General features: G+C 40.2%; 2 protein-coding genes across 2 annotated transcripts in view; both read left to right on the plus strand.

Moving 5' to 3' along the window:
• Nucleotides 1–16,139, plus strand: part of LOC134792018 (uncharacterized) — a 158,624-nt gene extending 142,485 nt beyond the window's left edge. The window contains exon 2 of the mRNA XM_063763134.1: nucleotides 16,114–16,139. The gene's annotated coding sequence lies outside the window, so the exon portion shown is untranslated. The remainder of the gene's footprint in view (nucleotides 1–16,113) is intronic.
• LOC134792007 (acid sphingomyelinase-like phosphodiesterase 3a) overlaps nucleotides 1–16,234 on the plus strand; it is a 94,801-nt gene that overhangs the window by 43,255 nt on the left and 35,312 nt on the right. The window contains exon 2 of the mRNA XM_063763120.1: nucleotides 15,802–15,920. Coding sequence (XP_063619190.1) covers nucleotides 15,851–15,920 — 70 coding nt within the window. The 5' untranslated portion in view covers nucleotides 15,802–15,850. The remainder of the gene's footprint in view (nucleotides 1–15,801; nucleotides 15,921–16,234) is intronic.

Genomic DNA, 16,234 nt, shown 5'->3' on the forward strand with positions numbered 1-16,234 from the left:
CGACGCACCTGGGACGCCGGACTTAGCTCCTTTGCATATTCTCCGTGTTTATTTTACGACTTCCTTATTATTTTTTATTTAATTAGGCCTATAACTGATTTAAGTTTTTTATGAATTTGAAAGTGTCGAAACATTTTAAGGGAAATTAAAAAAAATTTTTTGCAATTTAACCTAACAGGAAAGTAGGAAAATGATAGGTATTAGCTTAAAATAAGAGAGTCTAGAAACCTAGTTTCACTTGTTATTTTCAAAATATGACTATCTCTAGCTCTTTCACTATTAGAATAATCGAATAAAAGAGCAATACTGGACTGCGATGTGGAGGATATGTACGGAAATCTGGTCAGAAGGACATAGTACCTAACTAAATGTCTTCACTCGCCCGTACTTGCTTTCTAAGCTTTGTTGATTTATAGATACGTATTAGTTACTAAAACTTTACTTTAAAAAAAAATATTACTTTTGTCTGCATCACCTATCCTGTGATAATATTTAATATTACGTTTTCCATTCATTATGATGGACTACAGTATCATTTGTGTAAGAAATGTCCTATAATATTTATATATATATATATATATATATATATTTTTTATTAGGTACCCACTTAATTACCTTTGATTAACTTTTAATATTTACGTGTTTAGAAAACCACTTAAATTATCAACGGAACACGACGTGGCGTGATAGGGCACGTACCAGAAACACTTTGAAATAAATGTGAAGCTTGCCATTTAAATTTAATCCTTATAACATTGTTTTAAGGTTGCTAATGTGCCGAACAAAATAGTCAGTACCTACACGGTGAAATATACACGCGCTGGTTACTCGAATTTAGTCGCTGTTACATTGCCTTAAGGTTGTTAATGTGTGTGATTTTATACGGTGAGACAAGCGTTTATTCAGGCGGCTAGTGATAGCATTTTATTTGAGAAGCCTCATTGAGACTATTTGATAGAAGTATTTCCTTAAGTTAAAAAAAAAAACAATGAAGTCCAGAAGTCCACCCAACAATGTTTATTGTTTCAGTGTACAAAATTTCCAAATACCTAAATTTGGATTTCCTAATAGACGGTCATTTGTAGAAAAGTCTAGGAAATGTCAGGATATTCCATTTACACGACTCTCAATGAGGCCTACTTGGGATAAGTTACCATTACATCTATTCGTGTGCCATCTGGATTTTTAACCTTCTCCAAATTGGTTGAACATTTTTTATAGCAGTTCTCTCTATCCATAGCCTTCATCATCATCTTCCTCGCGTTATCCCGGCGATCCATTCCATTCACACAACTCTCGATTAGGCCTATTTGGGATAAGTTACCATTACATCTATTCGTGTGCTCCCTATCTTGATCGTACCTGATCGCAAGGTAGTGCTTGAATGTGATAGACTATTTTCAACCTTCTCCAAATTGGTTGAATTGAACATTTTTTATAGCAGTTCTCTCTAGCCATAGCCTTCATCATCATCTTCCTCGCGTTATCCCGGCGTTTTGCCTGGGGTCCGCTTGGTAACTAATCCCGAGAATCGGCGTAGGCACTAGTTTTTATGAAAGCGACTGCCATCTGACCTTCCAACCCAGAGCGTAAACTAGACCTTGTTGGGATTAGTTCGGTTTCCTCACGATGTTTTCCTTCACCAAAAAGCGCCTGGTAAATATCGAATGATATTTCGTCCATAAGCTCCTAAAAACTAATTGGTACCTACGAGCCGGGGTTTGAACCCGCGACCTTCGGATTGAAAGTCGCTCGCTCTTACCGCTAGGCCACCATCTCATCTCTAGCCATAACCTTATTGTTACAAAAAATCGATAGTGCCTGCGTTCCGCTTCAACGGATTCAAAAGAAAATGTTCCTCACAAAAATAACTTTCGACTTTGTAAAGTCTTAATTGGAAATGATTTGGAAGAAAGTATTCGGACTAATTTATCTTAAATATAATTTAAGTTTGAGGCGTTTTTAAAAAGGCCGTTAGTGTTATTTTTACAGTCTAGTACACAACAAAATCTAAGATTTTATATTCTGTATCTTTAGGTATTTAAATAAAAGTAAACAAAATCTACCCTCAAATAATATAGTTTAAAGTCAGGTCGTTCAATGACAAATCCAGGCGGTTTTGTATTTGGTTGGTTAATCAATAAATGTTATATAACTACCCGAAAATGTACATATTATTTATTTACCTTTATTTAAGTACCTAAAGATACAGAGTATAGTTTGACGGCTGAGGTTGGGTGTTTAAAAAGTGCGAAAGAAGTGAAAGTGTAATTAATTATTAGTATAATGACTACAGTCAAACATGCCAGATTTTTACAGTAAGAATAAATCAAAGAGGCAAATAGACAAAAAGCAACTAACACTCTTAATTAATATATTATATTACTACAAGGACGAGTCCCATTTGTTATTATGATTAAATAGTTGCTTGCTACCGATATCGATATCACTGGAGTCGATATTTTATTTATCATTAATATCGGTACGTTTCTGCTCCTGGAAAACCGGGCTATGCATACAATATTTGCAAAGATTACACCAATTTTGGACGTGTCCATACTTTTTAGTGGCAGCCGTAACACAAATATAAACGAAACAGGGTAGTAAAACACCGGGTAGCTAGAAAATTACCGTAAAAAATAATCGTAAAAAAAAATGCTCGGTGTATTATATTTGCACGTTTCATAAATGAATTTAGGTAAATGGGATGCTGTAATGAGGTACGCTTATTTAGGTAAAGTATTATGGTGTCTTAACTTATAAGTAGGTGTCTGGAATTTAGTACCTCAGTAACTAGTGGCTCTGTGAGCTGTAGACCTCGCGAGCAGAGCTTTAAATAACATGGTGCTAAGAGCTTTAAATATAGTAAATTAAAAAAAACAATACGAAATTTATGTGTAAAAAAATACAAAAAGTTATAATATCCCAGCATACAATTACTGGGTGTGGAGTGTAGACTGTAGCTTTTTCGTGATGTGGGGGTTCGTTGGGAGAAGCGTAGAAATCCGCCGCTGGAACGCGCTGGCCGCTGTGCTGTCTCGAAGTCCGCTATACCTCCATTTACCGGTATATGTGTTGTGTGAAATGAAAACACATATATTTGATTTATTCACTTGGAGAGTGTTCAGGCTGGTATGAGTGAAGCTCTCTTGATGTCTCTGATATCTCTGAATAAGCCACGAAACGGCTCTGCCTTATATAGTAAAACACAAGGCCGTTTGGTACCTTCTTCAACTAGTGGGTGTATCATGCAGAGTCAGTAATGTATATTTTTGCCAATCTCGTTAATTATAAGCACGTATGAAAGGAGCACGAATCCTAGACTTATAAATAGGTACAATATTAAGCACGTATGAAAGGAGCATGAATTTCTAGACTTATAACTAGATATAAAACATTCCACGCAATTCATTTGACATAATATACGAGCACAAAGTAAAACATGATATACAAAAGTAAAAATAGTAACCTAAACGTAGAGACTAATTAAACACATACATGAACCCTAATAGCTATTTACGACAGTCTCCCCCACGTGTGTCAACACCGTCTTCATGCGCGGAGTAAATGGGGATAAGTCTAGAAACTGGGCGGCGGACGTCACCTGCGCGTGTGCGAACAATGGCCACTCTCACATGACCATCTGGGCCAGGAAATAGCTGGGCGATTACGCCTCTGGGCCACGTTCCTCGTGGCATGGAGCTATCCGCAATGATGACTACGTCACCTTCATGCAGTTTTCTCACGTTTTGGTGAGCACCAGGCCTGGGGAGGAGGCTGGGTCGGTATTCCCGCTGCCAGCGCCTCCAAAATTGGTCGGCTAGCGTTTGCGCTGTTTTCCACGAAGAGAGCGACATAATTGCGTCTGTGAAGACACCCAGTGGCGACATGGCACTTGATCGACCGATTAGAAAGTGATTCGGCGTCAGGGCTTCGATGTCTAAATCTGGATTCACTGGTGTCAACGGTCTGGAATTGACTATGTGCTCTGATTCTAGCAGTAAAGTATGTAGAACTTCTTCGTGGGGTGCTCTTTCTTTCAACTCGTTGATGACGATCGCGTGGTTGCCGTGACTGTAGAGTGCATGAAAATGCTGTACTAATAACTTGACGAAATCTTCTTTTGCATGTAAAACAGGCATGTGCGTGTTTTTATCGAATCTAGCATTTAGTACGATGATTCCGTTTTTGTCAAGTTGTACAGCGATTTTGTATAGCGGAGATTTCTTCAGGAGTGGCCGCCCAGTTTCCAGAAGCTTGATTTCCTCCGGAAATGCAGCATGTTGACTCCGTCGGATTAGTAATATCTCTGCTAAATCTAAATGCCCCTTATTTATCTCTATGTCTGTTTTCTTAGCGAACAATGCGGCTTTGAAAACCTCGGCGGCAACCAGAATACTAGCGGTGGCGCGAACTAATCGTACGTTATTAATAATGAACGATCGCCACGCGGGTGCGAGTGAGACGGGTATAGGCGAGTCCCAATCGATCCCTGTCCACCAAACGAAACGTAACGTATCGCGATCTTGCTCAATTATATCGATCTGTAAAGACTCTAACAGGTCGGGGCCAGCCAACAGCGCGCTGTTAAACGAACGTCTGTAAGCTGTGGCTGCCGTGTCCCAAACTAATCGCGTTTTCCCGCTTTGCGGCTGAAAAGTTGGGAAGTGCGCCAGAGGCCACGTCCGGGGTGCCTCGGGGGGCGGCGGCGAGTCCATTTTCTCCGCGTAACCTTTGTCGAGCAAGTTGTTCATATGCTTTGCATATTCGGCTTTAAGTTTCGCATCGCGGTCTAGCTTTCGTTCTAGACTGTACAGCCGTTTCAATGCTTGCGCTCGGTTATCGGGGAGTTTCTCGTCATCTGACCGCCAAAGTAAGCCCGAGCGATACCTTTGCTCCCCCGGTATCTTCTCGCAGGTGGCTTCTAACAAATCTAGCGCACGTTGGCCGGGGTCGGCCCGAGGTACCTTCTGCGAAACGCCTAATGATTCTGTCTCAGAATGTCGTTTCGCAAGTTGTAAGGCCTCGTCTTCCGCGGTATTAGGCTTTGCGTGCCCAACAAATTGTACCGCAGGTACGATGCTGTCCGCAGTTTCGTGTATCGTCAAAGCCATTGCCGCGCCTTCGTCAAATAGCGCGAGGGTTTGGACGGTACCTAACGGTTCCGACACCTCTTCAGGAATGACTTTGAGACACGTCTGCGGCAGCCTAACATTGAGTACTGCAGGTGCCGCCGGGACACTATTACCGTTCGCGGATGCGGCCGCGCTTAATCCGTGTAATAGTTTATTATGTCCGGCTTCGCACTGACTCATGCCACACGCGACATATTTAAATTTAAAACGCGTACGGTGTCTCGCGCCTAAACATCTATAGCACAATCTAGTACCCTTCACCAAGTCCCATCGCTCAGATATAGTCGCGGCTAGAAATTTCGAACACTCGCTAACTTTGTGTTCTTTGCCGTTCTTACATATGGCGCACGCATCGCGCGAGACAGAGACAGACGACATCTCCCGCTGGGGCTTAGCTCCGGTTGACGCTGGCTTTTTTAAATTACCATCGCGGCGCTTTACTTGAGCTATAGTTGATTTACTAGTACGCGATCTATTTCCCGTATCACGTGTGTATGACTCGCGGGAATCTGACTCCGAATCCGAACTATAGTCGCGAAGGGACGCGGGGGCGCGGGACCTAGCGAGAGCGTGGCTCGATCGACTGGGCTCGCGCACAGAGGAAACCGCGTTTCGTTCATTTCGCGATCTATCATACGTATCACGGTAGAACGCGGGGTCGCGAGACCTAGAGAGAGCTTGGCTCGATCTTCTGGGTTCGCGCGCAGAGGAAACCGCGCTCACTGCATTCCGTGACCCGTTAGACGTATCACGCGTGTACGTTTCGGGGCAATCTGACTCCGAATCAGAACTAACGTCGCGAGAGTACGCGGGGGCGCCGGACCTAGCGAGAGCGTTGCTCAATCGACTGGGTTCGCGCACAGCGTTTACCGCGTTTCGCGATCTATTAGACGCATCACGCGTGTACGTTTCGTGGTAATCTGACTCCGAATCCGAACTAACGTCGCGAGAGTACGCGGGGGCGCCGGACCCAGCGAGAGCGTTGCTCAATCGACTGGGTTCGCGCACAGCGTTTACCGCGTTTCGCGATCTATCATTAGACGTATCACGGTAGAACGCGGGGGCACGAGACCCAGAGAGAGCTTGGCTCGATCTTCTCGGTTCGTGCACAGAGGAAACCGCATTCACTGCATTCCGTGATCGGTTAGACGGCTTATGTCGGTTTACGCGCTTGGCCGCAGTACTAATTTCGTTAAGAAACTCGGAAATTGCTACTAACCCGGGTGATTCTACGTTAGACTGCCTGTATTTGGCCCATTCATAGCGCACTATCAGATTCAATTTATCCACGATTTTATTCACGAGCTCAGGCGCGTGCAAGTATTTCTCTTGACGCAAGGATCTAATGGTGGCGACGGCATTCGCTACATGCGCGGCGAATGAGGCTATATTCGAATTGTCTTCGGATAAACGCGGCATGCGTTTAATATTATGAATTTCCGTAAGAACAATCTCCTCAGGGTCGCCGAACTGCCGTTCCAGCGCTTCCATTATCTCGTACGGATCCTGAACCGTGTACATTATTGATTTTACGGCCGTCCGAGCTTCGCCCTTAAGTGCGCGCCTAATCCGACTGACGTTATTGACGGCACTAAACATGGGCGACGTATCTTCGAACTCTGCCCTAAATGATATCCACTCGGTGATATCTCCGCCGAATGCAGGTAATTCCGGCGGTTTATGGTACATTGGCGCGTAGGTACCGTGCGGTACCTCTAAAACGCGCGGGGGCGGTCTGCTAGCCCGGTCGGCGGCTGCACGCGGCGGCGGCTGCGCGGTCTTTTTCGGCGGCGGGAATTTAACGTTTTCTTTCGCGACCTCGTGCTGTAACCTAGCTTGTCGTTCTACCCAACTTCTAGTACGTTCTTCGACGGTCGCGTCACTGCTGCCGACAGACTGCGCCTTCAGTGGCGCAACCTGCGGCCGCAAATTTGCAGTGACGGACCCTGCCTTAGAAGCTTCGACGGTCGCGTCACTGCCGCCGCGAGACTGCGCCTTCAATTGCGCAACCTGCAGCCGTAAATTGGCAGTGTCGGACTCGGTCTTAGCAACGGCTAGACGGGCTTTATGAACCTCGAGCTCGGCCATTAGCACGGACAATTTATTGTCGCGTTCCCTAACCGATTTGCGATTCTTTAATTCGCGATTAGACGGCGCCCGCGACGGCGGCGGCGGCGCATCGGTGTCTTTATTCACTAGCGTATTCGACCTACTACGATTTACTACGGTGGCGTCTAACATCTCCGAGTGTACCGACTCGGTTCCACCGGTAGCATTCGGGTTGCCACTGGTGCCATTGCTCCACGTATTAGTCTCGTTGGACGTAGTCTTACCAGACGAGGGGGTAGGGGTATCCATGTTCGGTGCGGGCGCAGGTGGGCCCTTGGTGCGTGGTCGTAGGCTCCTTGCTTCCTTTTCGGACATCTTTCTGGCTGGAACCACTTCACTTAACACACGCGGGGGGTCCCTAACTTGACCTGCCTATGCCTATGACTGACCGTTGCCGTGCGCAACGTCAGTGCCCTAAGCGTGGATCCCTCGTGGCACTGAATCTCCCGCAATGGCAAAGTGCTATGCCTAGAACGTTCGAAAGCAGTGTGTGGGCATCAACCATGTGACACATGCAACGAAAGTTGCCAGGACACGTGAGCGGAGGTGGTCCTACGACGCTGCACGGTCCGTCCGGCAAGCCGGTAAATGGGTTACGGAAAGGTATAGGGTTTGGGTCTAAACCGAAGCGAACTTCTAGGCTCAGCGCGTCCTTTATTCTTTCTTGCCGTCTGAGTCAAGCAACGTTCGCTTAAAACTCAGCGCGTACTTGTTTCTTTCTTGCTGTCTGAGTTAAGCAATGTCGCTTGAAACTCAGCGCGTACGTTTTTCTATCTTGATGTCTGAGTTAAGCTATGTCGCTTGAAACTCAGCGCGTACGTTTTTCTATCTTCATCCGGCTTCAAAAGGACCAAACTGTGGAGTGTAGACTGTAGCTTTTTCGTGATGTGGGGGTTCGTTGGGAGAAGCGTAGAAATCCGCCGCTGGAACGCGCTGGCCGCTGTGCTGTCTCGAAGTCCGCTATACCTCCATTTACCGGTATATGTGTTGTGTGAAATGAAAACACATATATTTGATTTATTCACTTGGAGAGTGTTCAGGCTGGTATGAGTGAAGCTCTCTTGATGTCTCTGATATCTCTGAATAAGCCACGAAACGGCTCTGCTGTGAAATCCTTCGGCACCCTTTTGAAGGGGTGCGAGTGGCCTCTTCCGCCTTCCGGCTGCGGAGGCTGTCTCGGGTCGCGCCCCACCTTGTGGGGCGGTCGGTCGCTCGTCATTTTGGGGACGGCTGTGTATCCGTGAGAAACGGCTCTGCCTTATATAGTAAAACACAAGGCCGTTTGGTACCTTCTTCAACTAGTCGGTGTATCATGCAGAGTCAGTAATGTATATTTTTGCCAATCTCGTTAATTATAAGCACGTATGAAAGGAGCACGAATCCTAGACTTATAAATAGGTACAATATTAAGCACGTATGAAAGGAGCATGAATTTCTAGACTTATAACTAGATATAAAACATTCCACGCAATTCATTTGACATAATATACGAGCACAAAGTAAAACATGATATACAAAAGTAAAAATAGTAACCTAAACGTAGAGACTAATTAAACACATACATGAACCCTAATAGCTATTTACGACACTGGGGATCGAACCCAGACCCTCTGTGCAAACAGAAAAAGCGAATGTTTACAAACTGAGCCAAATAGTTCTTAGATGGGTTGACGAAATTTAGCTACTCCTACTCAAATTAAAGTTAGTTAAAATTAAATATCTCAATACCTCCGAAACCAGCGAAATAAATTTGCTGAATTTTTGGCCATTTAATCTATAAACATATCTCAAAAAGAAAACACTCGTATGGTACCGATACCACTATTTGTTTAGGCGCGAGCTATCACGACTCCGCCATTTAAAAAAAAATCAAAAAACCGGACGGACAAAAAAAATTTATTTAGACATAGAATCCAGTCACAAAATTTCACGAGATTCGGTTAAGAATTGCGACCTGTAGAGGAGAACATCCGGACATACAAAAGCAAAATGCTCCAGTCGAAACGTAGACCTTCGCTACGCTCCGGTCAATTAATGTTTTTGTTTCCCACATTACTTAAAAACAACGTAGGTTTGGTCGATGTACCGTAAAAGTATAAAATTTTGCCCTTTAGTATAACTTTGCCCACCTCGTCACAGTTCAGTAAAATAACTTAAAAGTAGTTACAGGTACACTTTCTAAAGAAAGTGAAGAAAGTGTATCTAAGCGAAATAACTTAAAAGTAACAGCTACACTTTCTGAATCAGAAAGTGTAGCTGTTACTTTTAAGTTATTTCGTAAGTGTGTAACTACTTTTAAGTTACCATTTTGCTTTTACTGAACTGTGACGCGGTGGGCAAAGTTATGTTAAAGGTCAAAGTTTTATACTTTTACGGCAGGTTTTATTCGCGTTTTTATTAAAATCTCTATGTATTATTCATCATTCTGTAAAAAATATACTTATTTAAAATAAGGAGGCAGTAATTTTAATTTTTAAGTATTTTAAAATATAAAATTATAACTCAAATGTTTATCCGCGTTTTAATTAGTACTTGCAATTTATATTCATCATTACTGAGGGCCTACCCCGAACTCGAAGTTCGCAAATTGCGGGCATCTTTCTCTGTCACTCTAATTTCGCCATAATTGGAGTAAAAAAAGAAAAATGCCCGTAATTTGCGAACTTCGATGTTCGCGGTAGACCCTTTGGTTTGTAAGTACCTACTTATATAATAATATGGTTATCTATGGGATAGCTAAAAAATGTTTCATAATTTCTGGGTTGAGCCCATAGTAAAAGTGGCTTAGTATGACCTTTAAATTAAGGTCAACCGGGGTAAATGCGTCACTCGTGGTAATTGCCTATTTTGAAGATAAATCTTCGAAACGCAACATTTGTAACTATTATAGCATTAAAAGTTCAGTGACCACACTAAACTTTGAACAGAGAGGGTTGCAATATTATAGTTCTAAAATGTTCCGTTTAGAAGAAATCTTTAAAAGACGCATTTACCTCAAGTGATGCATTTACCCCGGTTGCCCTTAATCTCGCAAAATACGGCTAAGGATTGAAAAGCACCGCGTATATCCTTTGTTACTAGGTATAATCCTGATAAAATAGGATAGCCCGAGGAACTACGGCTTGTCTAAACAAAAAAGCTCATTTGCACTCGGACGCACAACAAATGTCAATCTCTCCGCAGCTCGATCGGTTAGTCAAGAGGGGAGGGTGGAATAAGTTGTACGAGGACGCGGTAAGGATGACTCACACTTGGACAGTGCTGGTCCGGGCGACGCGGCCGACACTTTGTTTTTTATGAAGGGTTCTCGCTGCTCGGTGATCACGTGATGGTTTCTATAAAAAATAAACCATCGGACGCCTCGATCAGGACCCGTTCTAACGTGAGTCTTCAATTATTCGAAACGATTAAGGATTCTGTAATGTTGCTAGATTAACAATAAAAAGGAAGAATTTTGAGCATTTAGCAGGTTTGGAAAGCTTTTTAGAGTAATATGCGAGTTATTTATTTTATTTTAAACATAGTCATAGACAGAGAGACTGACAGACGGGTACTCAGAAAAACATACATATTAGAAAGATAGACAAACATAGGTAAAGGCAAATAAAACAGACAGGTAGAAAATGGAAATACAGAAAGACAGATGAATTTATAATATTTATAGGGTTTTGGCTAGCAACAATTCATGATGACATTTCTTACCCAAAAAACTTATATTTACCTGGCTCCCTTCACTAATATACAATGAAACGGAGGCTCTGCTTGTAAAATTAGTTTAAGAAATATTTTAGTTACTCTCGAAGCTTGCACTAATACCTAAATCATTCTGTATTTCTCTTTTTATACCTTATGTAGCTTAACCCTTGAAGTGGCAGGAATCGGCTCCCGGACAATTTATGTCATTTAAATTTGAAATTTGATTAATTAAAATATAATTGAAAATCCAACAACTCAAAAATGACGTAGGTATGCCACTTGAAATAAGGCATGGCACAATATGGTAAACTGGTCTCCCGCGATACAGGCCTGGCCTAGTGCGGGGACCTCTGCAATTTCTGTATACGCACTGCTATGTGCATTACTATTAATATCTCTGTGTAACTTTTCTTTTTCTATGCGCAATAAAGAAACTTTTATCTTACCTTTATCTTTATCTTATCTAGTTTAATCGTGTATTCATGACTAAACCGCCCTCTCTCTTATCTCGCGCCCGGTTGAGTCGAGTAACTCGCCCAAGTGCCCATTTGTCCGTCACACTGCCCGCTTCAAGTGGCGGTCGAGTGCTGTCCGGCAGCGCTTCATTCCGCTTACTTAGACAAGCTCGAGGGGCCTTAACATTTACATATAGTTATTCGATTAAGGGGATCCCATGCCCCAATGACCTTCGATCTGAATCCCTTAGTTTTCTTATGTTTTTTTTGTAGCTTATCAATCTTATCATATTAACAAGAACGGCTTTAATCAATATAGTATCCCATATTTACTTCAAAGTTCATTGTCTTCGAGAGATTTGGCTTTAAAGTTGAACAATTTTAGGCCAAAAACTTGTTTTCTGGCCATAACTTTTGTGTTAATTAGTTTAAAATTAAAACACCATAGACACGTTTTTAGAGACGTCAAAGACGAACCCAAATATGTAGATTTCGTGTAAGTTAGATCTTTCATAGCAATCGAGATACGAAAAAAGTCTTTTTTTAAAGAATGTTTGAAAAACTCATAAAAAATAAGTATTTTTTCTTTCAAGATCCGGTAAACAAAAATGGAGATAAAAGATTGAAGAACCGATAACCGTTTGCCTTATAATTCTATCTGTAGTGCAAAAGTAGGAGATACGATTCAAAATTCGATGAAAACCTCGTGTAGCCCCTTAAGGTTTCTGCAGCGTAGTCAAATTTCAAAGGGAAATAAGCACATTTAAGGGTCACGAACCGAGCCGCCACTATACAATCGATGTTACGCTCTCATTTTAAAACGACATTCTAAAAAAACATGAATTTCGAAATGGACATTCAAGTATGCAATATATAATTTACATCTGGTACTAGTTTTCGATGCTAGAAATCGTAATAAAAAGAAATTAGAACCAGCACCATGGCTAAGTATCTTAAATAGTCATCGGCAAACGCTACTCAGCATTCATTTTGGTGTTAGAATATAATAAAATAAGATGTATTTGTAGGTTAAGTTTAATTTTGACACCAAATAAACTATTTCTGTTCTATTCTATTCAAGTAGAAGTTTTACATACAAAACTTCATTCATTCATCACTTTTCTTTGATTAACCATGGTTAACTATGTTTACAGACATAATATTAACATATGCTACGTTTCATGTTCATGCTAAGTTTTTAAAATTAGAGCATAACTTCAATTGTATTGTATTCTCCTCTATACGGTTTTAGGAATTGGAAGGTCTGACATTATTTCACATTTCTTGATAATGTTGTTTGTGTGAAGATTAATTTTTCTGTCAGTGTTCTTACATGTCTAAACTAAAATTCAAATCCTGGATACTTAGGTTGTAATTTACATAGATGAAAAATATTAACAGTCATCAATCAATCCACACTAATTTAATGACTGATCGTAGTCTCGCAAAACAAATACCAAATTCACACAGGTTTTTTAAATGATTGCTACGGCTGTAATTACTCGTGTTGTAAATTCATGATTTATAGCTTTTGTGGATTTACTATTAGGTCATGTAACTAAAAACAGTACGTCCACCAAAAAACCTGTTACGGCACTGCATTATTAAGTACATACCAGCTATAAAATACAAAAAAAACAACATGAATTATTTACAAAAACATAAATGTTAGTAAACTTTATGTAGCCGTAAAACGCTATTGTATGTCCGACTCACACTTGGCCAATTCTATTTTAGTTTATCAATACACTGTGAAATTGATCAAAAAGCCATTCCCCTTTTACTGATCTTATATTTTCTATTTCAATGTTCGAATTGTTTGCGCTCTGATTTGTTTCATCAATCGTTTCTTTGCTTTGAAAATCACAGCGAAATGATCAATCTATGGCGTCTATCAAAATATCTTATTTACGATTGTCACACAGTCTATGAAACTAAGATCTTGCCAATTTTACGTCTTCAACAAAAATACCAGTTTATATCATTCACTGACATCTGCGACTATGAGACCTTCTTTGCGCCAATCGTATGGCATGCAGTCGCACCGCACTAACTTTCTCACTAATAATCGTAATATATAGGTACACTACCACGCTTATCCGCTTTAGGCAGGCTACCTGTTTCAGGTTTAGTTCCCCTATTTGTGTAATCAGCTTTCAAAATATAAGATTTTCTATAAGATTATTCAAAATCATATTTAAGTACTTAAGTACATACAAAAAGCCTTAAATTAGATCTAAAATCTGCTTTTACTTTTATTCCCATTGAATGTTCTCAAAATGTTATCACTGTGGGAAGATTTAACATTTTCGCAACTGTTAGCCATCTTGTGAGCATTTCCAAGGACTTTAAGATAAGAATCTCGGGTAGACGGTAGTAAACAAAGGAACAGTAAAGTTACGAAGGTATGAATACATTAAAATAAATATGATATTTGAGATATTTATTAGGTTGGCAACTTCCTCACTCAACGCATGTCTAATCCAATGAGGAAATGCTTTAGACATTTTAAAATATATTTTACTGCAAAGGGTTCGAAACGTCGGGATGAATTCAATATACGCGATAGAATCCATTTCAATAGTTTTATTTCATGAGTAACTATCGCGGTAACCGAAGACAATATTATATTTTACTATTAATTTAGTTTTAGTAGTAAGACTATTTCTATGGTTCTACCTACATTTTCTTGTCGTACTAATCGTATTCTATCTTTGTTATAACTTCAGTTATTAAATATATCAATTATTAAGTATGTTATCAATATTAGCTGCTTTATCATACCTATTAGCTAATTTACATTGATTACTGGAATAATAGTTTTCCAAACGTTTTACCTACTTGTATTTTGTTAGTACTTACATTTTATAATGCACAAAAAGAAAGCTTAAGTACAACGAACTGCCATGCATAAGTAGCCGGTTTATTATTGCATTCTATTCATTTTAGTATCAAATGGATTTGCACTTTTGTAGCTGCATGTACATTTGACAAAAACCCTTTTGAGATAGACCTACTGTGGCTTCCCCCTTTGTCAAAAAGGGATTTGCTTGGCAAACGTCCCGTGAAGGGTTCGCACGGGCTATTTATGATAGGTATTTATGTTTACTGACGGTAAATTACTTTGTGTTTGTGTCTTTAAGGCTCACGTAAGTAAATTATAAAAATGGGAACTTACCGATAAATTCTGCCCAATTTGGGTTAGGTCTTGTTAATGTATACAAATGTTTGTAAGGTTTTGTACTGACTATTTGCATTTGGACCCATATACTAATAGTGAAAAACTATGCAAATCTGCTAAATACATCGGTTCCTTCTTTTTTATCGACATTTATAGTTATTAATATCCCATATTAGGATACCCTCCTCCAATTGAGGGGGGGATTTAAATTTTCTCAAGGCAGAGGTGTAGGGTTGGAGCCGGTGTAGCTTTATTTGACGTTTATAAGCGCATTGTAATATCTTTATCTTATCTTTAATTTCAATTTCACTAAGTACGAATTGAGTAAAGAAGAAATAAAATCAAACCAAGTGGTTCTTAAATTTATTTTCGTTGCTTATTTGCGTAATGTTCATAATATATTTGTCAGGATCAGAAATCGAGACAATTTTATCTTATACATATTAGGTACCTCATGCATACTGTGCTTTTAGAAAGCTTCATTCGGTGAAGTTAACACTGACTGTTAAAATGACGGCATTTAAAAATTGTTTTGTTAATTTGGTTATTTTTTACGATTATATTTGTTTATATTGATACCTTCCAAAATTACCCAATTTCAATTCAATATTCAAGATACATCTCACCTACTTTGCTTCCTCCAGGATGTAAAGGGAAGGACGTAGTGTTAGGTTTTGTAACCTATGAACAGCTCTTTGGCTGGATGATCATACTTGCGTGCTTCTGTAATCTGAAGACTCTTTCACGGTCAGCGGCGTCACCCCATAGATATACACCATATGATAATATGGAGTGAGTGTATCCAAAGTAGACCTTTTGACGTTGTCGATGTGCAAACTTTCATCCCCTGATTTGAATATTCTTGCTTAGAGCTCAAGTAAACGCAATTAATTCCTATTCAATCTATACGTAAATCGTGGCTTCTCTTATAACTATAATATATTATCTATAGGTATTTAAATAAAATGTACCCTCAAATGGCTCCTTAAGCCAGTTGATGGTAGATGAAAACATTACATGATCAATCAATCAATCAATCATTTATTGATCAAATAAAGTCAGGTTGTTCAGTGACTGATCCAGGCGGCTTTGTATTTGATTGTTGTAAATGTTATAACTACCAGAAAATTTACAAATTGTTTGTTTACTTTTATTTAAATACCTTAAGATACAGACTGTAGTCAATATGTATAATTAAATGACCAATTTGTTTGTTTGTCCGCAGGCAAATGAAGGATGACTGCGTCAGCGTCAGCGTCATGTAACTCAGTAATATGAATCTTACTAACTACGTCGTGTACATCATCGGCCTGTTTTGGCTAACACTGACTGATGCGAAAATTGGTAAGCCTGGATTACACTTGTAGGCCAGTCAAATTAGATCCTAAAAAATGCAAGCTGGAAATCATTTTAATACATTTATTTGGTCCTAAATGCGTATAATCCGTTTGCTTCATCCCAGGATGTGTGGATAAATTTTGGGAGCCTTGGGAGATAGGTACATTTTACCTTGGATTGACAAAATTACTCGGTGTAGGTTCTTTACATAAGATTTAGTACTTAGCTTAGTATTAGGTATAAAAAATATTATATTTAAGTTTTATTTTTATGATTGTTTAAACCAGTGGTGGGCAAAGTACGGCCCGCCACCGGTCCTA

Source organism: Cydia splendana, chromosome 7 (genome assembly GCF_910591565.1).
Source record: "Cydia splendana chromosome 7, ilCydSple1.2, whole genome shotgun sequence".
In the NCBI taxonomy this organism is placed as follows: Eukaryota; Metazoa; Arthropoda; class Insecta; order Lepidoptera; family Tortricidae; genus Cydia; species Cydia splendana.